At 55.2% G+C, this 21028-nt stretch overlaps 9 protein-coding genes across 9 annotated transcripts; 7 read left to right on the top strand and 2 right to left on the bottom strand.

Annotated features, from left to right (window-relative positions):
• Window positions 1-956: 956 nt before the first annotated feature.
• LTR77_001255 (uncharacterized protein) lies at window positions 957-3841 on the top strand (the record flags this gene model as incomplete). The annotated part of the gene is made up of 3 exons (XM_064798517.1): window positions 957-1907; window positions 1959-2227; window positions 2278-3841. The coding sequence occupies 3 exons, from the start codon at window positions 957-959 to the stop codon at window positions 3839-3841; spliced, it is 2784 nt and encodes a 927-aa protein (XP_064662844.1).
• A 361-nt stretch (window positions 3842-4202) lies between these two features.
• LTR77_001254 (uncharacterized protein) lies at window positions 4203-4846 on the bottom strand (the record flags this gene model as incomplete). Its single annotated transcript, XM_064798516.1, has 2 exons — window positions 4203-4219; window positions 4267-4846. The coding sequence occupies 2 exons, from the start codon at window positions 4844-4846 to the stop codon at window positions 4203-4205; spliced, it is 597 nt and encodes a 198-aa protein (XP_064662843.1).
• An 858-nt stretch (window positions 4847-5704) lies between these two features.
• LTR77_001253 (uncharacterized protein) lies at window positions 5705-7814 on the top strand (the record flags this gene model as incomplete). The annotated part of the gene is made up of 2 exons (XM_064798515.1): window positions 5705-7650; window positions 7703-7814. 2 exons carry the CDS (start codon window positions 5705-5707, stop codon window positions 7812-7814), a joined length of 2058 nt encoding a protein of 685 aa, XP_064662842.1.
• Window positions 7815-8296: 482 nt separating this feature from the next.
• On the top strand, window positions 8297-10525 carry LTR77_001252 (uncharacterized protein; the record flags this gene model as incomplete). The annotated part of the gene is made up of 1 exon (XM_064798514.1): window positions 8297-10525. The coding sequence occupies one exon, from the start codon at window positions 8297-8299 to the stop codon at window positions 10523-10525; it is 2229 nt and encodes a 742-aa protein (XP_064662841.1).
• Window positions 10526-10818: 293 nt separating this feature from the next.
• Window positions 10819-12551, top strand: LTR77_001251 (uncharacterized protein; the record flags this gene model as incomplete). The annotated part of the gene is made up of 2 exons (XM_064798513.1): window positions 10819-12203; window positions 12266-12551. 2 exons carry the CDS (start codon window positions 10819-10821, stop codon window positions 12549-12551), a joined length of 1671 nt encoding a protein of 556 aa, XP_064662840.1.
• A 170-nt stretch (window positions 12552-12721) lies between these two features.
• Window positions 12722-13417, bottom strand: LTR77_001250 (uncharacterized protein; the record flags this gene model as incomplete). Its single annotated transcript, XM_064798512.1, has 2 exons — window positions 12722-12756; window positions 12841-13417. The coding sequence occupies 2 exons, from the start codon at window positions 13415-13417 to the stop codon at window positions 12722-12724; spliced, it is 612 nt and encodes a 203-aa protein (XP_064662839.1).
• A 1230-nt stretch (window positions 13418-14647) lies between these two features.
• LTR77_001249 (uncharacterized protein) lies at window positions 14648-17770 on the top strand (the record flags this gene model as incomplete). The annotated part of the gene is made up of 1 exon (XM_064798511.1): window positions 14648-17770. The coding sequence occupies one exon, from the start codon at window positions 14648-14650 to the stop codon at window positions 17768-17770; it is 3123 nt and encodes a 1040-aa protein (XP_064662838.1).
• A 522-nt stretch (window positions 17771-18292) lies between these two features.
• LTR77_001248 (uncharacterized protein) lies at window positions 18293-19077 on the top strand (the record flags this gene model as incomplete). Its single annotated transcript, XM_064798510.1, has 5 exons — window positions 18293-18477; window positions 18527-18572; window positions 18629-18727; window positions 18787-18897; window positions 18967-19077. The coding sequence occupies 5 exons, from the start codon at window positions 18293-18295 to the stop codon at window positions 19075-19077; spliced, it is 552 nt and encodes a 183-aa protein (XP_064662837.1).
• Window positions 19078-19322: 245 nt separating this feature from the next.
• Window positions 19323-20603, top strand: LTR77_001247 (uncharacterized protein; the record flags this gene model as incomplete). Its single annotated transcript, XM_064798509.1, has 3 exons — window positions 19323-19841; window positions 19904-20142; window positions 20177-20603. 3 exons carry the CDS (start codon window positions 19323-19325, stop codon window positions 20601-20603), a joined length of 1185 nt encoding a protein of 394 aa, XP_064662836.1.
• Between the last annotated feature and the right edge of the window lie 425 nt (window positions 20604-21028).

Genomic DNA, 21028 nt, shown 5'->3' with positions numbered 1-21028 from the left:
TGGCATGAGAGGCATGTTCATATCGACGGCGAGCAGAAGGACAGACTCCCACCACCCAGAAGCACACCAAGGAGTGGCCGGTGGCGACCACAGCCGCTCTGCTGCATGCAATGCTTTCGCCAGCTGCTTATTCTCCGGCGTGTGGTCAAGCAGGATGTGAGAACCGTAGGTCCAGCTCGCACCGCTGCACAGGTTGGTCCAATTGTTTCTTTGCCAATGCTCGAGCATGCAAGAAAATATGTGTTGTGGACGTCAGATCTCGCTGCGGCGGAAATTGTGGCTATGGTCCAGCTTGCAATATGAATTCTTCTGACCGCTTGCTCGGGGTGGCCTGGTGAAGAAAGGAAAAGAACGGCAGCCTACCTGGAGCAGCTGGACAGTCAGCTTGCGTGAAGAGTTCGTTGGCCGCATTGAGAATTTCAAGTGTCGTGGAAGGACATTCACGTCGCCACGCTGTCTGCAATCTAACACGACTTCATCCAGCAGCAGCCGTTGCTCACAGCAACCTTCACTGAACAGTGAAGCAGTGCGTTCATCGACAAGTTGCACGATCAGGCCGTTCTTCAAAGATGAGGTGAAGCTGATACGATTAGCTGCGGCGGATGTCTGCATGATCGCAAGCGTTGGCTACAGCTGTCTCTGGGGCCACTGTGAGTTCCTTCCTATCTGGGAAATTACTTCATTCAAATCAGGCTAATCCAAACAGAGGTAGATCACAACACGAGTCACGCGCGCAAAGGCTTCCGTGACCTGAGCTCATTTTCACCTTCTTCTGGACCATCAGCACAACAACATCTTGCCGTACGCCAGCCAAGCTTCCACTGACTGACTGACACATTGCTGACTTCTGATTGACTCTAGAATCGATAACTTGCTGCTGATCGGCCAAGCATCACCGTAAGGATCCGCCTCTTCTCCGAAAGCACGAATTTTCTCATGCTAATTTCCTACCGCAGATGGCCAGCAACCCCTCCGCTCCAGCGGAGAAGAAGCGCTCGTACGCGGAGGTGGCGCGGCCACCCCCCATCAACACCAACCTGGCTTGCGTCGCCCCTGGTGGCGCACCGCCCTCCTCCTCCGGTCCCGGCTCGGCCATCTCAACCGTGGCCACCTCCCTGTCTTCCGGCTCCTGGACTCCCGGTTCGGCCACAGAGGCGACTCAGAGCGCCACCATCCCAAAGAAGAAGAGCTGGAACTCCTCCCTTCGCGGCCATGCAGTTGCCGTTCCTTTGCGTCCCGCCGGTCGTCAGACTGCCGTGCCAGAAGCCGCTGTGGGATTGGGGCTGCAGTTCGACCAAGCTGACCAGACCGATCGTGTAGTAGAACGCAAGCATGATGCTCTTTCCACCGATGCCACCATCCACCACACTTTCTCCACGAGCCCGCATGTCAACCAAGCTGCAGACTCGAACGCGAACACGTTTCCGCTCATTCAGTATCCATTCGGCTCATCACGTGACCTGGCGAATCAGCACCGAATTCCTTCGAGCGACTTCACATCATCGACGCCGATCAAAGCAGAAGACTCTTCCAACGTACCTATCAGCACTGTTAAGAAAGCCGTACATTTCAAGAACACCCACGAGGTGAGCAATGACGCGGTTCTCAACATGACAGTTCCAGATGCTGTCCCCGGCCAGCTTACCCGTCCGGACTCTACCATGAACCCTACTGCCGCCGAAGAGGGCGACTCTGAGCTTGACACGCTCAGCGACCTCACCAAATTCGAGGAGCAGCAACACGGCACCGCTCCCATCTTTGTATGGATCGAAGAAGCCCATCACCCGCAGAGCATCCAGAAACAACTCAGAAACAACCGCATGCCCGAACACTTCACCGCAGCATACCCGGGAGCATTCATGACCTTGAAAAGCATCGGAAACAAAAACTTCAAGCTGGAGGCGAATGTAAGTAAAAGATGATCTCCCTCGTGAGCGTGCAGAGCTAATATTCTCAAGGCGCGTGTCATCTCCATCAGGACGGACTTCTTCTCAAACATTCAAGCCGCTGTGCAGGGGGGCAAGTGGGCCACGGTGGACAAGGTCGGAGCCCGCATTATGCGTGTGTGGAATTCTCGCAAGAGCGAAGATGACAAGGTGTTGTTTCTTTTCTCCGTTAATGGGTACAAGTCGTACTGCGCCCTTGCTGAGATGTCTGGACCGTTCATGGAGGGTGGCACCAACCTCGAGAACTTCGAGTACGGCGAAGACGGGTCGAGCGAATGGGGGTGAGTTTCCTCAACATGCCATACATGAATGGCTTGCTGACCTATCCTAGGACGATTCCAGTGACATGGAAGTATGTGAAGAATGTGGCGTACCCGTGGTTCAGTGACATCCACCACGACCACAACGACGGTCCGATTACGAACATGTGGAACGGCATGCACTTCCCTACCGAAGCCGGGCGTGCAGTGATCAAGAGATACGTCGAGAGGCCGCATTTCACCAATTTGCTCTGCTGGGTCACCAAAGGGGAGTTCCTGCCTCACCGAGTCCCTACTCCGGCAATGATGGACCCTGACCTTGCTCCCAAAGACAGCAACAGTCATTACGGCAACAACTATCGTGGCAAGAAGGGTGGACGTGGACGTGGACGCGGCCAGCCCACACAGCGCCTGGCCGAGGATGGTCGTGCAGCCACCCATCGTTCTGATGCCGGATATGACAACAACTTCCCGCCAATGACGCAGCAGCATGGCGCCATGGTGCCGTGGGAAGGTCGCAACGCTCCGTACGAGCGTGGCCGCATCATCGGAGAAGCTCGAGACACTCAGCCGACACCCATGCGCTCACGCTTCAATGCGATCCACAAGCCGCAGTTGCAGATCACGCCACCGTCGAACTTCGATGGCCCTGCGAGCCCGCCTCCGCGCCCAGGCCAGATTATGCATCTTCCGGTTGTTGTTGACGAGCATGGCAACTACGTCCCCATCACTCCCGGCGGTGGTCGCCTACCGTCTATGAGTGCTCAAGGTTCGGGCAGCACCACGCCAACCGCTTACCACCATCCGGCCAACAGCCGCCCAATCAACCCGGGATTTCTAGGCAGCTTCCCACCGCAAGGCGCCCGGAACTTCAGCGGACCTACCAACTTCTCTGGAGCCCGTTCGCCGCTCGCTCCTCAGACCGTCCGTCGCATGCAGTCTGACGTTGGCACGGCGGACGTGTTCAACACCCCGCGTCAAGTGCGCCCTGCTACCACCGTGAATCGCATGGGAACACCAGCTGTCGGCATACAGTCAGGCCCGAACTACGGCGGCAACAACCAGAACGAGACCGCGCTGCAGCGTGCTGCTGGCTCGGCCAACTTTGTGCCATCCCATGTCGGCTTCAGCTCCCAGTACGGTCACACTCTCGTGAGCGCGTCCGAGGAGAGCGAGCATTCCCTGCGTACCGACAACGCCCACAGCAACAACACTGCTGAAGAGGGAAGGCTTACCGCCGAGGAGAAGGAGCGCATGTTCCACGAAGCTACCCTTCGTCTTCGCCAAGCCGAGTTCGACCTGGCCAGGATCAACTACCAGCAAGACCCACGCCGCACGATCGACAACAACGCCTCCGAGTACAACGGCAGCGAGCCAGGCGGCATCCACGCATGGGTGTCGACCTCATCGCTTGAGAAGCGCATGATCAGCCCGCCGGCGAGTCTCACTCCGAGTGTTCTGGGCACCGAGGCCGAGTTCGAGGCGAGGATCCAGAAGGATATTGAGAACATCGTCGCTTCTCCGGAGGGCAGTGTGTGTGAAGAGAAGGTTCATGAAGAGAAGAAGACGGAGACCGGTTCGATCAGCTCGGGCACCACCAAGGACGGCGGTGTTCGTCTGCAGAAGAAGGCATGAGCAACGCTTTGCGTAAGAGGCCTTGATAATTTTGAAAGGCTGCAAGGTTGATGAGGATTCGATTGAGCAACGCTGGATTGAGGAACGGTTGATGCTTGAGATGGGCTTGATGGTTCAGGAAGCTCGATGTTCGAGGAAGACTTGTACTCGAGGAAGACTCCATTGTTTGAGGAAGGAAGGATTGTTCGAAGCCTGTGTAAGAGGTTGGTATTCTCGAGGAAGGGGCTGCTGTGCGCCACCCTGTCCCGTAGCAGATACTGATGTAACAACTTGCCATTCATGAGAACTTTCTTGTTGCAGCTTTCCAGAGCGAGCCAGTCAGCCAGAGAGAGGTCAAACGAGAAGTTGGCAGCTCTCGGGCTCAGGATATCAGGCTCACTGCGTGGTTGATAAGACCAGACTTCAACTCGTCCATTTCATCTTACTATCCACAATGATGCCTCTCAGCAACTGCCTCTCCATCTCCGTTCCCTTCAACCTCGCTTCGCGGACCTCCTTCCTATCTCTCACCACCACATCCACCCGCCTGCCCTTCCTGCCCTCACCGAATACCACGGTATAGTCGTCCAGTACCTCGTTCGGCCCTACCTCGCATAGAGGCGCAATCTTGCACCACTTGCCCAGCACGGCTCCTTCTCCCACTCTGCAGTTGATGCCGAGCGTAGCATGATCACCAATCTTTCTTGCCTCAACGATGGCACCGGACTCAATGCTCACGCCTTCGCCGACCACAAGGGTCGTGTCTTCGCCGCTCTCCTCGCTCAGTCCGACGATGGCTTTCTCGGAGACGATGGTGCCTTTGCCAATTGCTATATTGCCATACTCTGCCTTGATCTTCGCATGAGGATGTATGACGGCGCCTTCGTCTATCTCAATTACGTGAGGCCCGATGAGTTGGGCTTTGTCTGCTACTGTTGCTGAAGGGTGGATTTTGCATTGCGGCTTGACGAGAGGGATGGCGCTGGATGACTGGCGGTTGGAGGGCGCAGCAGGCTTGGAGGTCATCGTGGTAGCATTGTGCGCTGTACTGCGTGTGTGCTTGACGTGTTGTTTGGTCGAGTTTTGTAGAGGAAGTTGTGGAGCGAAGATCGATGCCCGATTGGGATTTAGCGTGTTTTGCATGTGAAAGCCGGAGTCAATGCGACGACCTTCGCGTCTCCTACTACGAACATCCCTTCATCAAGCTACCAGCACTGCACAAGACCAGCTGCGCTTCCTTGAACCGATGGAGGCCATGATGACGCCGCCGATGTTGTGACAGCCGTCGCGGAAGCAGGAGCGCCAGCATCACGCGAACGGCTCCAGGGTGCGGGTACCTCGTCCCACAGGCTATGTCACTTGCGTGCAAACGCTGACTGCTACCAGGAATCTGCAGCTACGGGCGATGCATGTGTCTCACAAAGCGCTTTCGTGAGTCCTCCACACCGGATGGTTGCGCCGGCGCGGGCGGAAGATGGTCTACTGCAGGGGGCCGCCGATGCAGTAATGTGCGGCGTATGTAGGTATGCGCAGCAAGCAGGATATGAGCACATTCAACATGGCTCTTTGTGTTCGTCGTGAAGGGGTGGCAGCTACTTTGCCTGGCCACCCTGAGCCTGCCAGCTTGTCGTGAATGTGATCTGCTTCGTACGATTCAGTGGCAATGTTGTTACAGCGTATACATACACGCACATGTAGGTTATACAGACATTGCGTTCGTAACGAAAGTGTCTCATCCGATGTGTTCATGCGATTCCATTGGCTTCCGCAAGATGCCTTGCTCCTTCCCTGTCCGCAGACGCGACGTCACCTCATTCGACACATGCACTCTCCGTTTGACAACACCCGCAAACACCGACCTAGAGCACTTATGCATGCACCGACATGACCCTCTGGACTGCCACCTGGAGTCGCTTCTGCTCACGCCAGAGAACATCACCCTATCGACGCGCCGAGACCTCGTACTCTCAACCCGACTTCTACATTGTCACGTCCAACATGGGCAAGTCCAACAAGTTCGACTACTCGAACCGCGCCAACTCCGGCCTCAAGCTCGGGCAGATCGTCGGTGGCGCTTTGCAGAAGGAAGCTGAGAAGGTCAAGAAGGATGCCGAACGCCACTTGCAGAAGGCCCGGAAGCAGAGCCTCGACAGCCTGGGAGGCGACATCGATACTACTAGGCACATCATCGACCTCAAGGCGCCGAACAAAGATCTAGGTGATGAAGGAGTCTGCGCGCTTGCAGACGGGCTAGAGGATGCTCTGAGAAACAGCAGCACCGTCGCCTCACTGGCGTTGGAAGACCTCAATCTCTCTGGCAATGGCATCACCACTGTCACCCTCGCCCGACTGGCGCCCATCATCGAATTGAGCGTTTTCGACCTCAAGACGCTCAACCTTGCCGACAACAAGATCAAGGTCGAGACGGACGATCAGGCCGAACAATGGGAGGTCTTTCTTAAAGCCTTCCGCCACTGCTTCAAGTTGCGCAGGATCGATCTTAGCAGCAACACTGGCCTTAGCTCGAGAGCGCTTGAGATTCTTGCCCGCGTCCACATCTCCGAGGACTGGATCGATCCTGTCAATCCAGGTGGTGAGAGCTCGGTGCTCTCTCTGGCTTCTCACGCAGGAGACGACGACAATGATACTCCGTCTGAGGTAAGCCCACAACTTGAATATGGATCCATTCCACCGTCGGACATGTCAAACGCAAGGATCCTCAAGCGGCGATGTGGTCTGCGCTCTGTACCTTGCCTCACTCTCCACGACATCGGCCTGGATGACGCAGGCGCACTGTGGCTTTCCTACGTACTGCAAGATCACCACTATCCGAATCAACTCATGGACGAACTCAATGCGACACATGCGGAATCTGCAATCAAGACGTACCAGCAGGGCACCAGCTCGAAAGGCATCGACTGGACCGATAACAAGTCTGCTGGCAAGGAGGGCTTGCAGCTTCTGGAGAAGACGGAAACGCTCAGGCAGCAGATCATGCTTGACGGAGACACGGCAAGGACCAGAACAACGATTCAACTCCACCAGCGCAACCGGCAACATGGAGAAGATCATTCGAGCGGGCAGTCCGGCCAGCGGCGTACATCTGGAGCGGCTCCTGGGGATCGACGTGTCAGCATGCGCTCCATTCGAACGAACGATGGTGGTGAGCACGATCCCACGGAGCTCCAAAGCGCCAGGAGCAGGATCCAGCGCCACATCATCTCCCAGGGCAACGTTCACGCGGTCGAGCTATGGAAGGCAGCGCTCAGAATATTTCGGACGTCTCGTATGCTCTTGTTCATCGCGCCGGACATCAGAAGCTACCTACCAGACAGCGATATGCCAACCAACGCGATTGGCAGTGGCGAAGACGAAGCACCACCGGCCGACAGTCCAATCGCACAGAGTCCGTCCCGACTCACGCTCGACACTGCAGCAGCCAACAAGCCGTCCGCCAACGGTCGAGTGTCGTGCGCTTCGAAAGCAGGACGTCAAGAGTCTTCTGAACTCGCCATTGCCGACGCTACGAACCGACCTACCTCACCACTCAAGCTGCAGAAGTCGACGACTCGCAAAGGCGCAAGCGGAGACGTCGGGGCTGCGACTAAGAAGCTGAGCAAGCTGGCCACAAAGGCTTCCAGACAAGGAGACTTCTTGCGGTATCAACGGCGGCGTGCTCAAGAGGCAAGGCGAGATGGACGTGCTTTCAGGGACACCAATGCAGCGTGCCACCTTCCAGCGGATGTTGTTGAGCGTATTGTGCGGCTGACAATGACCAGTCGAGAGGTGGATGTGTTGAGTGCGGCGCAGAAGGCTGAGGCGATCATGCGGTAAGTCCTATTCTTGCAGTACTTGAAGCGACAGAAGCCGACAGGTATGCAGTGGCCAGCGAAGAGACACTTTGACGGCGGAGCGGGAATGGCTGAAAAAGGACGAGAGCGCGCAGGTGTGGATGTTGCTTGACAGTCTGGACTGCTTGAGCTATGGAGAGTAGAGCCTGGAGACACTGAAGCGGTGGAGGGAGTACGTCGTGCATGGGGACGAGATGATTGATTTCGCAGCCGAGCTGCCGTCTACTCTGCAGTCCAGTTGATACAGAACACAGTTGTAACAGAACAGCCGCATCTTTCGAAAATCACTCTTCACGTCGTCCCGTTATTGATTTAGTTTAATGTCCGGCCTTCCGTCGCAATCTTGCCCCACTATCAACAGTGAGGTCAGCCATTGAGGGCAGAAGCGGGTCCCCACCATTGCTGTACGCGTCGTCCTGAATGAGACGACATCGCACACCTACGTCTCGAAAGGGTCGGAGAGATAACGAGCTACTGCCGGTTCAGGTACGTTCGTCAGTGGTAGTGAAGATGTGAGCGCATTTAGCGAAACCTTTTTCTACGTCACTTCTGTATACATCTCGTCTGTCAACTCGCTCAAGATGAGATAGATAGCAGTCTCTTTTATCACTCCACCACAGTGACCATGTCAGCCCATACATCCTCCCTTGTACTCATCCTCCTAACAATAGCCCTCCTCACGACACCCAGCCTCGCATTCGGCGCCGGCTTCGTCGCTCGTGGATCTCCTCAACAAGGTACCAGCTTCCGACATGGCGACATCCTTCTCGCCGTCCCTTTCCTCGCAAAAGTAAACCGCCGTCTGGTCAAGACAATCTACTTCGGTAACTGGCTGCGGGACTTCAGCCAATTGCTAGACACCAGGTCATTATCTCATGTCCCAGAACCAATCCTGAGGGTACTGGTCGCTGTCTTCGGGGTTCTGCAATTCGGCTACTCGACTCGAGAGTTTGAGGTCACGTCTGAACGATTGGGGCTGTACAGGCCGCGTCATCATATCGACAACCCAAAGGGCTACGATGGCGGTGGTGGATCGGTTTCGGGACTGCATTATCACGTGCTTCCGGAGGAGTATGTGATTGACTCTGCGAGTGGAATGAAGAATTATATCGCCAATACGCCACCACGGCGCAATGACGACGATGTTGAGGCGAAGACTCCTAGGATCGAGACGGCTGCGGAGTATATCGAGGACCAGCTTATTGCGGCGGTCGCGTGCGGGAGGAGTGGCGATGCTGAGGCATATCTCCATCTAGGCGCGGCTTTGCATGCCATTGAAGACTTCATTGCGCATTCGAATTGGCTTGAGCTGTGCTTGCGGAGGCTTGGGAAGGGCGGGTTCGATGAACACGAAAGAACATCGTCGGAGCCTGGGGGGAAGGCTCCCGGTCTTGCGAGGGTGTTTCCGTTTGTAGGCGACGCTGTCAGAGTTCCTACCATGCACGGACTCGTTCCTCCGTTGGTAACGGGCACATTCGGCGCTGTGGATCTGTATCAGACTATCCTTGGTGAGATTGACGACAAGCTCACCACCTTCAACCTACCGTCGCTGCGGGCACGCACAGCTAGCTCAGATGGTGTACTGTCTGCCGTGACCAAGTCTCTCCTCGGCATACTCAAGGATCTCGACGCTCCTTTCGAGAAAGACGTCAACAGCGTTCATAAAATGGCGAGCAACTCAGAGCCAGCAGACTGGGGCAAGCTGCAAGAGACGCCGGACCTGCTGTGGCAGTCACTCGAACCCTTCTTCCGCCTCCGCGACAACATCGTTCGCTGGACTTACGATCATTTGACCGTTCGTGCTGTACAAGATGCTATCGCCGCTTTGTCAACGGCCGTTGACCGGCTGATATACACCGCGCTGGGAATCTTCTTGCGTCCAGTGCTAGATCAGATTGCAACCGGACTGCAGGAGCAGGAGGCCGCTCTGCTCGCTCAGGAGCGGGCGATGCGTGATAAGTCTGTGTTTGACATCGGCTCAACCGTGCAAGATCCCAGCCACAGCGAGCTGGCAAAGGACCATTATGGCCACCCGCTCAATGAACTTGCGGGTCGTGTTGCGAGTAAGATGACATCGTACACGATAGCGAAGATTGCTTCGCTCTGGCGGCCTGATGCCACGCAAGATGTGCGTCCCGCAATTGACGGCGTTCTTTCGGCTCTGCACCATCCTGAGTTGACCTCCCGCGAGTCTCGCACGGAGGTGCAGACTGCAATGCTTGCGGAGGTCCGGCGGTATGTCGTCGATCGCGTGCGCGATGATCCTGCTGGATTCGAAGCCTTGCTCGTCAGCCTGGACAGAGAGCACATGGCTGCCCGGCGTGGTGAGCATGAAGCCGCTCATCAAAGCGCCAAGCAGTCTCACGGTGCAGAGCAAGAACAGTCGCCCGTGCCACAGGCATTGGCTTCTCGGATAGCGTTGAATCTGCAGCGGGCAAGCGACGATGGTCATGTCTCCTCACCTGCGATCTCTGGGATCGAGAAGGCGCTGCGTGCGGCACCGAGCAACGAAGCGCCGAATCCGCTTGATGCTGCTATGGCCGGGCTTGGTGGCGTTGGGCTGAAGGCGGCGTTCCAGGATATTGGGACGAGTGAGATGGCTGGGATACCCGGCATTGGAGAGGTACTGCGAGATGCAATCGTGATGACCCGGATGATGGAGATGGAGGAAAACAACATGCTGGATATGGGAGGCGAGTGGAGCAAGGAGAGGTGCAAAGAGCTGAGTGACATGATGGATGTAGGGAAGAATAGAAAGCAGGAAGAGGAGAGGGCGCAGAAGGAGGGGAGGAAGGAGGAGAACAAAGTGAGTGCGTTGAAGGAGGGACTGATGAAGTTGAAGTTGAAGAAGTGATATGGTCCAGAAGTTGACGTAGGATAGATTGTCTGCCGTTTACCTGCAATGTAGCCATGTTCCAATAAGTATGGTGAAGTCGTGAAGTCAGACGCGTTCATGTAAAATCACGTGTGTGAAGTGAATGCTAACGGGTATACGCGAGGAAGGCTGCTCCGTAGTGAGCGCGGGGTTAATCCTACTCCAGACCCCTGCACTCCATCCGAACATGAATCGAAAAAGTAGGCCAAAGCCGTACACCTGACTTATCGCGCAACGAGTGGGTCTTGTTCCCTCAGAACCATCGCGCTCCAATGCAGTCGCCGGCGAGCAACCAGAGCTCGTTCCCTTCACACCACCAACAACCGCCATACAAGAGCGAGGATGCAGCCCAGGCCACAGCTGCCGCAGCACTGTCGCAGCAGGATGCGCCAGCATCTACACCTGAAGCTGGGAGGAAGCGGAAGGCGACTGGTCAACCAGGGAGTCGGGGTGTGGCCAACCTGACACCAGAGCAGCTGGCGAAGAAGCGCGCAAACGACCGCGAGGCGCAGAGGGCCATCAGAGAACGAACGAAGAACACCATCGACAGTCTCGCGGCTCGCATCAGAGAGCTGGAGAGCCAGCAGCCCTTCCAAGAGCTACAGAAAGTGGTCGCCGAGCGAGACAGGGCGCTTGCAGAATGCGAGGAGCTGAAGAAGAAGCTGGCTCATGTGGCGAGTGTGGTCAATGTGCCCGAGCAGCAGCAGCAAGCTCAGCAGGGCCATCAACAACCTCCACCCAACTTGCATGGTACGTATGATCTATTCGAGCAGTTCATTGATACCGCCTTGCTTACAAAGAACCGCAATACAGAGCTGGCAGCTCTGACGGCACAGCAAAGCCCGCTACCTTCCGCGGGCACGACTGGTGCGGGAGCTCAGCAGTATCCAGCTGTTCAACGAAGTCCAGGTGCTCCGGCCTCGTTCTACGAACAACAACACATCCACCCGGACTTGAGATCGCCCCATTCAGCAGCTCAACATAGCCCGGCCAGCCAGTCAGCCACTTCTGGGACACCCACCTACCATGGAGATACTGCCTCTCTCCGAAAATGGTCGCCTGGTCTGGAGCAGCACTCACATCCAGCGCAACATCCTCCACCGAACGGCATTACGTACGAGCAACGCCAGCCACCACGAGCGCCAATGCAGCCGCAAGGTAATGGCGAGCGATTGGATCTGGCGTACGTGCTAGAGCCTTCTTCTGGAGGTCCCACTTCCGCGCCCCAACATCAATCGCCCCCCTCTTTGGAGCCGCCTTTGCATACCCGCTTGCCAAAGAACTGCCCTCCGACCTGCCCACTAGACTTTCTTCTGGTGGACTTCCTTACAGGCAGACGGCAACAGATCGCCAAAGGCGTTCCCATGCATGAAGTGGCAGGACCAGAGTATCCATCGCTGCTCGCTTTCAAAGACCCGGAGGCACCGCAAAGTCATGGCTATCATCCGGTGTCAGCTCTTCTGGTCGACATCTTGTCCAAGTTTCCGGACATTTCCATGCTTCCGGAGAAAGTGGCTGTTCTCTACATCATGTTCCTCATTCTACGATGGCAAATATGTCCTTGTGAGCGGTGCTACCAGAGACTGCCGGATTGGGTGAAGCCCACTCCTGGCCAGCTGAATACTGAGCATGCTGCATGGCATGATCATGTGCCTTGGTACGCTCACCCCTTACTCTTCCCAAAGCAACGTTCTAGTAGACACTGACTTATGTTTGCAGGCCAATCATCCGCCAACGTCTAATAGCATCCCACCCCGTCGACTTCGAAGAGTTTTTTATTCCTTTTTGCAACCGACTGGATCTGAACTGGCCCTACGAGAACGACCAGGTCCTGATCTACAACCGGAATGCTACGAAGCCCGAGGATGCGGTGCAGATGAACCCCGACTTTGAGGCTCACTTACGGGACCTGTCGAACTGGAGCATGGGTTCCATCTTTCAGTCTCAATTTCCTTACCTAATCGATGAAAGTGTCAGGATCCAGGACGCGCGACGATCGAGCTAGGGATTCGACGTTAATACCATGGCAGGGAGATATGAGGGCTTTACGATGTGGTAATAGTTGCTCACAAAGGATACAGCTTTTGGCGCGCCAGTGTACAGCATGGTCGCGAAGCTCACTTCTTCACAGCAGCGAGATGGAGAGAGACATTCACAGTCCACAAATCCTTACCTCTACCCTTCACTCTTCTTCAGCATCTCTCCAAGACCTAGACTCTTCATCTCTCTCTCTCACTCTCACTCATCAACTCCAAGACACCACAAACACTCACAAACACTTCCTCAAACCTCACACCCCTCATCCTCCACCGCCTCATCACTAAACGGCCTCGCACTACTCCCCGTCCACCGCTGAAAAAACGGCTGATCCAAACACGCATTCCGCACCGCAATTCGCTCCGCCAGCTCCCCCTCGCTCAACGAATCATCGTTCCGCATCAACACCCGCATCAGCTTCGCCAGCAACACCACCAGGTCCATGAACAGGATCCAACCTGGTCGGGTGCGCTGCGCGAGCTCGTCGGGTTTGAATGTGGGGTCGAAGAAGGGATCCGAGAGGAGGTGCGCGCGGAAGGTGTTGAGGGTGGTTACGCTGTTGGGGCGGGGTTGGTGCAGGGCGACTGCTGTGCCGTTTTGGAGGACGATGGTTAGGATTTTGGCTATGAGGATGGGGGTTGGGGCTCGGCGGGTTGGGGTTCTGGGGGTCGATGTGGGTGCGGCTGTTGGGTCTGTTGGTGTAGTTTGTGGTAGTGCTGGTGGTGCTGGAGGCACTGGGACTGGCGGTGCTGCGGCTGGTGCGGTTGGTGGTGCCGCTGCATCGGATGGTGGTGTTGCCGCCTGAACGTTGGTTGCCGTGGACTCTTCACTCATTGTCATTAATGCTTCGTCCAGGAATTGATGTCTCTGAGACGGCTGTTGCTGGTACATGAGACATTGCTGTCTCAGACATCCTTATGGCAGTTGCGCTTCTTTGGACCTCACGTCAAGCAAACGGCAGCTTTTGCTCGACTACAATGATGGGCACCAGCTGCAGAGTGTGAAAGACGCACGACGACTTTGAGCTCTTCACCTGATGGTCCAACAGCCAAATAACTACTGCCTGCATTGTTCTGCGTTCATCATGTAAGGAGATGTGCAAACCTCACCATTCAACGATGGCCGCTCTTCTACTGGACAAGCCTCCGATACAGACATCAGAGCAAAGACTCGCGGGCAACAGGAAGATACTGTCATACTTTCCACCGCCATCAGGAGACGTCAAATGGGCGTTCATCTTTGTGGTCCACGGGAAAATCCACCATGAAAGCTGATCCCCCTGAACAAGAAATCTAGCGGCATCGTGCTTGCGCACTCATCAGGCACGAGCTCGGGATGGCGGCGGAATCTCACATGTATCTCTGTAGATGCTCTGTAACGACGCCGAGTACGAGAACGTGCTGTACTTGTTTGGTCATACCAAAAGGGTTTGACCTTTCGGCTGGTCTCTGCTATATTCACTGCAGATGTTGGCCTCCCAAACTCTGCGGGTAGTTGCGCGATCCGATGCCGTGGTCCACACAGCTCGAGGATTTGATATTGAAGTCCATTCTTCAACAACAACCACGCAGCCACACGCAGCCTGCAATCTATCAAGCCATTGCGATTCCGGCGGAACAAACCGACTCGGGTGTGAAGCTTGGTAAAATCCCTAGACGATGGTGTGCTATAAGCAGACAAGGGCGGGCAAACTAGCGGCATTTAGCTCGCATAACTCGTGCGTTAGCTAACGGTCTTCATCCCACGCATCTCCTTGGTGGACCTCGTTCAGTACTTCGCTTGCCGACATGTTCTGCTGTCGGTAGTCCGCATATGCGCGCGAGACAGGAACCTACCGTGCGAGAGAATTAGTGTAGATTGCGCAGCATGAAGGAGGTCGAGTTGCAACGGTACATGCATGGTACGGATAGCTATGTTCCACGTCATGTTCAGCTTGCGCGACAGTCGGCTGATCTAGGGACCACAGGATGAGTGTGAGACGAAAACACCGCGAGAAGAGCAGTCGCCGAGTCCCTCTTATCGCCAGAGGAGACGACTCGAGCTGAACGCTCTCCCTTTGGCAACATGCGACTACGCCGGCGCCCTACACCTACAGAACTCGTCCAGCAGACGTCCGACGATGGCCTCCGGCAGCCCCAGCAGTCAGAGGTCCCGCTGAAGGCTCAAGGTCTACTTGGGACGAAAGCCCGTCGAAACCCGGTCGCTCCTCGAATCGAGACACCAGAGCCGCTCAGAGAGCTCCTACGTGCAGATCAAAAGAGCCTGGCAACCTTTCCAGATGCAAATGGGAGTTTAGGAGATATCACGCCGAACGGGGGACATGTCATGTCTGGACCCGCGAGACAACGCTCTCACCTGTCCGGCAATGATGCGCGAACGACGTCGAACTCTGGCGGGCAATATGCACATCCGCGAACCAGTGGACAATCTGTTCGGCCAAACCAGTTCTACACCGAGCAAAAGCCTTCCGTCGAGTCTATAAACCAGAAGTATTACGAATCTGCCAGACAGCCTCCTCAGGCATTCCAGCAGACTTTCGCCCCTGCAGTGAGAGACACGGCGCCCGGCAAAGGCTCACCGAATGTGCAAGATGGAGCTGGCAGTCCCTCTCGTGCTACCCGGCCCTTGAAGTCCGCGATGAAGCAGCCGAAGTCTCCGAAGGAATCGGATGGTCCGAAAAGGTCCAAGAAGCTGGATGTCATGTCTCTGTTCCCACAGCCGAAACCAGCCAATGGACCCCTACCCATGCTGTCACCTGCAAAATATTCTCAGTCGCCATCGGCGGTGACCGACAACACAGATTACTTCCCGCAGGACACTGTCTATGCTCAGGTCCGCCGTCAAGGCCCCAACGGACGATTCGAAACTTACACTGATGCCACGCCCTCACCATCGGGGCCTGTCAACGCCAGGGACCTTCCTAGAGTGAAGATCTTTGATCCGGACCTTTACGACGAGCAGAAAATCCACAAGCGAAAACCGCCCAGAGGCATTCAAAACTGGTTTGACGGCTTCTACATTTCTTCGGATGATGAGGACCAGGATGTAAAGGATGTCAAGATCAACAGAGATCCAGTGGAGCTACCCGCCGAGCCCCCATTGCCCTCTCCCTCAGTACTGCCACCCAGCTCTCATTGTCGCCGAACAAAGGACGCTTCTCGTCCACCGCAGCATCATGCAGGCTATAGATCGCGAGAGAGCCTACGTCCAACCTTGCACATTCAACCAGCGCCAGAACGAAGAGAGCACACAACGATCGATGAGGTGACGGCTCCAAATAGCGCTGCACTATCTCCACTATTTCCAGATGGTCAAGGTCGACTTGGTGATCAGAGGCTCGCGCATTCGCAGTTGGAGACCGAGAGTGTGCTGGCGCTGTCGTCCGAAGAAGAAGAAGACGAAGACGAAGACGAACGCAGCAGCCAGCAGTCTTCGGTGCGTGACGAGCGGCACGTCGGCAAAGCCTCTACAACGATGCTAAAGCGACCTTCCATTCCGCCGCGAAAAGTCCACAGTAAAACAAGTCTGAATCAGGAAGTCCTGCGGAAGAGTACCAGCACTGCACAGACAACAGGATCAATTCCGATTAGACTGACTGACAGCATCGAAGTTCCGCCAGTTCCAACTCCTCGTAAGGTGCAGAGCCCACGCGAGTCCAATGCACCAATATCGCCGCATTTGATAGACTTGGCAAGCCAACATACAAGAAGTCTGCCGGCTTCTCGGGGAGGGCCGGACAGGGACGAGATGCGAAGCGCGGCTGGCGAAACGACGGTAACTACGAGCAGTGTACCCACTGATGCATCGCACTTCATGGCAGTCACTGACGAAGAAATGATGCTGCTGGAGTTGATGCGACAGAAACGAGCTATGATGCAGAAGAACAGCTTTGCAGAAGGCTATCGTCTGGCGCTGAAGCAGGAGGAGGAGCACCTGGCAAAGAAGAGATCTTCTGCTCATTTGAAAGCGCTGAAGATGCTGAAGCTGCGGGAGGAAGGGAAGCTACAGCCGTCGAGCAGTCGTGCTGAGAGCCGTGCTGAGAGCATGTTCAGCGACGATTCGAGAGACCAGCGCAAGAAATATTCGATGATCAGAAAAGGCTCCGTGGATAGACACTTCCGCCTTGGGCGATTCCTAGCTGGAGAAGGAGCTGCTGAGGGTAGCCGCGAAGCGACCCCGCCTGCGAGTCTGGCCAGGCTCGAACGATTCCTTGTGATGAAGCCCAGCCTCCTCGATGCAATCCAAGACAGCCGACCTGTTTCAGGCACTGAGATTGAGGCTGAGTCTTTGACTGAGCATGACGACGACACGTTTGGCGAGACCATAAATGAGGACGACATCGTGGATGAGAATGGAGTGGTGATACAGCACGGCGCGCCCTCGCCCATGCAGCGACTACGAGAGATGGCCCGCGGGTCGCCACCATTGTCTGTGTCGCCGCTTGCTGAGGAGGCCTCGCAAGTGGAGACTCCCAATGACATCCTCAGCGATGCCTCCGCGTCCCGGATATCGGTGCCCAGTGCCGATGAGTTCCCCACACCACCACGGATTGGAGTCTTGGACGACCAATCGCCGCGATCGTTCAGCTTGTTGTCACCGCCCATCAGCGAAGACGAGCCGTTGCTGCCGGACATACCAGCTCGCAGCCCGAACCGTACGCCACTCCAGGTGGATGCCCTAAGAACTAGACCTCCGCGCACACCACGGCAGATGTCTGATCGCAGTATTTCGACAAAACAGACACCCGAAAGTACACGATTCTCCCACCGTGCTGCTTCGAAGCACTCCGAGCAGGACTACTCATCTCCGGGTGTTGACTACATGTCACTGGAGCTTCCCCCGGCGGTCAAGACGGGCTCGCCCTCTCTGTCTACCAGTCGCGCGTCGCCATTGACGCCGACTTTTACTCCTATGCCAACAGTCGACAAGCCTGCGATGACTGCGTCGGCAAGTGATGGATCCAGCTTCCGCGACGATCTTATTGATATGTCAACGCCCGAACCTCCGAGCCGTAGGCCGGCTGCACGACCCGTTGCGGAAAGGAAGACCAGCAAGAGGCAGCCGCCGAAGATCAAAACTAGTGACGGGAAGAGTCTTGCTCGCATCACGAGTATGTCAAGTATCACGAGTGCAGGGGAGGATGTTCTGGCTGCGTGGGCTGAGCTGGGTGGGAGGAAGGGGTGGTGATTTATAGATGATTATGTGGTGGTGTTGCTTTCGTCGCGGCGTTTTCGTTCATCAGCTGAGATACCCCATGTTCTACTACTGTTGTTTATATACGATTTATTAGACGGCGGCATAGAGATGAATGTTCTATGAGTTCTGGATCTGACCGGGCAACTTGTTACACTCGAGATCGTACCAAGCTGTCGACGGAAAGCGGACCACCAGGTCAGAGAGGGCCTTGTGAGCGACCTTCTCAGAGACAAGGATCGCCCATTGACGGGAGAGACGTCTCCTTTTTGGCGGCAATATCGTCTCGGAGAAGATTGCTAGGTATGCCGCTGGCTGTCCGCTTTCACTGTCTCTTGCCTGCATATGAGGTCGTTTCCTCGCATTTTCTGACATCATGGTGATCGTCACTCCTTCTCTTGCCATTCTCGAGCCATTGGAGTTGCCTCCAAAGTTCCGCTCATCAACCAACTTGTCATATCCCTTCAAAGCTAGAGCCTCTTCCGAGCCAGTACTATAACGGACGAATCCATCAACATGTCGTCCGACTACCCAAAGACCGTAATGACGACGGAGCAAACCCCGGAGGAGCAGAAGAACATCGACGTCTGCAAGGAGTACATGTCCATTGCATACTCGCCAAGCAGGAACAACGGCGGCTCATCTGTAGAGCATCTGTGTACCAGCGATAGCTGGTTTTGGGCCCCCTCTACGTTTCCTGGGTAAGATCTGGAACTTTTGAGAAGGGAATGGTATGCTGACCGTTGATAGCTGCGAAACGCCAATGGATTACGCAGAGTCTCATGCTCACGTCATGGTGAGACAGATGCCAGATCGATGAGACTGAGTACTAGCTAACAATAGTGACTGAAGGCGAGCGTAACCAATTTAAGAATCACTCGCTACGATCAGGCTTGGGCAAAGGGTGGACATGTCTTGCTGCGTTACACTGCTGAGGGCAACTTCGACGGCGTGAGACTGATCAACCTTGCAAGCCCGGTAGGACGACAAGCTGACCACTTTGTTTGCAGAAACCATACAAAGGGATCCAGCCAAACGGGAACCATGCCAGATGGTCTGCGGCAGCTATTTTCGAGGTGGAAGATGGGAAGGTGAAGTCGTTTACCAAAGACTGGGACCAGGTAAGTTCTAATGCGTATCGTCAGGCCTTGCGGTCTGGAAATGGCCACTGCTGACTCCGGTCTGTCAAGAAAACAATGCAAGTCCAACTGAAATGGGCCCCCGTCAACGTCTACGAGAGCGACGACCCGAGGTGGGATAGCACAGCCTTGGGTTTTCCCGAGCGAGCAAGGACGAAGTAGTTGATGTTCTCTCAAGCTGATGCACTGGATGGATGGAGCAATGACCGACAACTGTGTTCAATGAACTCAAACTCAGTGCCCCGCCCCTCCTCTTGCCCAGAAAACGTCATCTTGAGCCTCGTGCATCTATGGAACCAGAATCGACGAGACATGACCTGCTGGTAGACTGTATGCATTTAATTTTGAGATCGTTTGACCGGGTTCCGATAGCGAGGATCTGATACCGTTACCTTCTTTCACCCGCGATGGAACGATTCGTGCACAAGACGCTGGTGACCGAGCCGCTGCAGCTCAAGTACAGCTATTACCTGTCCCCGAAATTTCACGACAACGTTAAGCAACGGCCAGATATCCCTGTTCTGCTGTTCTGCCATGGTTATCCAGATGATGCCTGTTGGTTATCGCACAAGCGGAATTCCGAACGAAGACTAATGCAAATAACAGATATGTGGGAAAGTGCAGTGCCCTCTATCGTCAAACAACGATACCCCATGGTCCTGATCGATATTCTCGGTTTGGGACACTCGGACAAACCTCTGGATCCATCCTGCTTTCGATACAAGCAGCAAGCGGACTCCCTTGCTCAAATATTGGACCACGAGAGCGTTAAGAATCCGATCGTTCCGATTGGGCATGACTGGTACGTCCTCCGGCAACCTTTTGTTGTCCGTGAGCTGAAATGTCGTCCAGGGGCTCCGCAATATGCCAGAGGTTCTATCTGTGGCACGGAGAACGATGCGTGGGCTTGGTGCTCTTGTCTCTGGGTGCGTTGGACAGGTAGTCCGACATCCCTATGTAGCTTGCTGACGCCTTGATAGCATACCAGATCCCGACGGACCAGAAATTCGATCTAGAAGAACAAAACAAGGCTACAGCCGGACGATTCGGGTATCCTCAGTGGGAGTATTGGAATTTCTTTACCTCTCCAGACGGTGCAGAAATTCAAGACCAAAATCTGGCCCGGATGTACGACGTGAACCATGGGTTATATCGAAGCCATGTTCCTGGGGAGGAAGAGAGAGATATCTGGATGCGTGAGATGTTCTGTACTATCGGCGCCATGCGGTAAGGACTTCTAAAGTATGAACGAGAGATGCAGGCTGATGCTCCCTATGAGGGAATACGTTGCGAGACAAGGGAAATATGAAAACTTTACCTGCGAATTGAAGCCTTATGCCAGGGACCCAGAGCTCAAGCGCCGATTCATCGAGCGGATGAAGAAGGACTCATTCGCGTCGCCGAACAACTACTACCATTCGTTAAAAGACGACTACAACCTCGAGGACGAGAGGCAGCTCAGCGAAGAGGACAAGCAGATCAGAATACCTTTGCTGTACATCGGGCAGACCGGGGACTGGGTATGCAGGACTGATCTTATGAGCGATGCCAAAGGTGCCGGCCTCATCAAGAATGACCTTGAAGAGAAGGTGATTGATGCCGGGCATTGGTTCCTGTATGAGAAGCCTCAGGAGTTCAGCGAGCTGGTCATTGACTGGTTGGGAAGGAAGTTCTCGGTAAGTGGGTAGTCGTTAGATGCGTCGGCCGTTATCACGCCTCGAAATAGTGGCCAATCACGTTGTTACTTTAACCTCGGCACGTGGCCGTGAGGGCCGCAGCTGTGCTAAATTCGACTACGCCTGCATGCCCTCGAAAGACCTCCATCTCGACTAGACTCCATTTCGACTCTTTGCCGGCTCGCAGCTCAAGACTTGGATAGCCATCGACTTCTTGAATGCACATGCCTCTGTCTAACATCCATAGATTCAGACTTGGACGCATCGACGAAAACAACCCAGGAGCTCCTCGCTTGTCGTTCAAGACCACGGTAGCGCCGGCACACCGGTCTGGCCTCCTAGCCAAGGCCATAGCTGCATGCTCAGGCATCACTACATCCTTCGATGCAATATCAAGCCGGATGCGGCATCACCCTCTACATCCACCCACTAGTCTT

The sequence above is a fragment of the Saxophila tyrrhenica genome, assembly GCF_035928015.1.
Source record: "Saxophila tyrrhenica strain CCFEE 5935 chromosome Unknown scaffold_2, whole genome shotgun sequence".
In the NCBI taxonomy this organism is placed as follows: domain Eukaryota; kingdom Fungi; phylum Ascomycota; class Dothideomycetes; order Mycosphaerellales; family Extremaceae; genus Saxophila; species Saxophila tyrrhenica.
The sequence above is the reverse complement of the archived record's forward strand: the minus strand, read 5'-3'. Positions and strand labels throughout refer to the sequence as shown.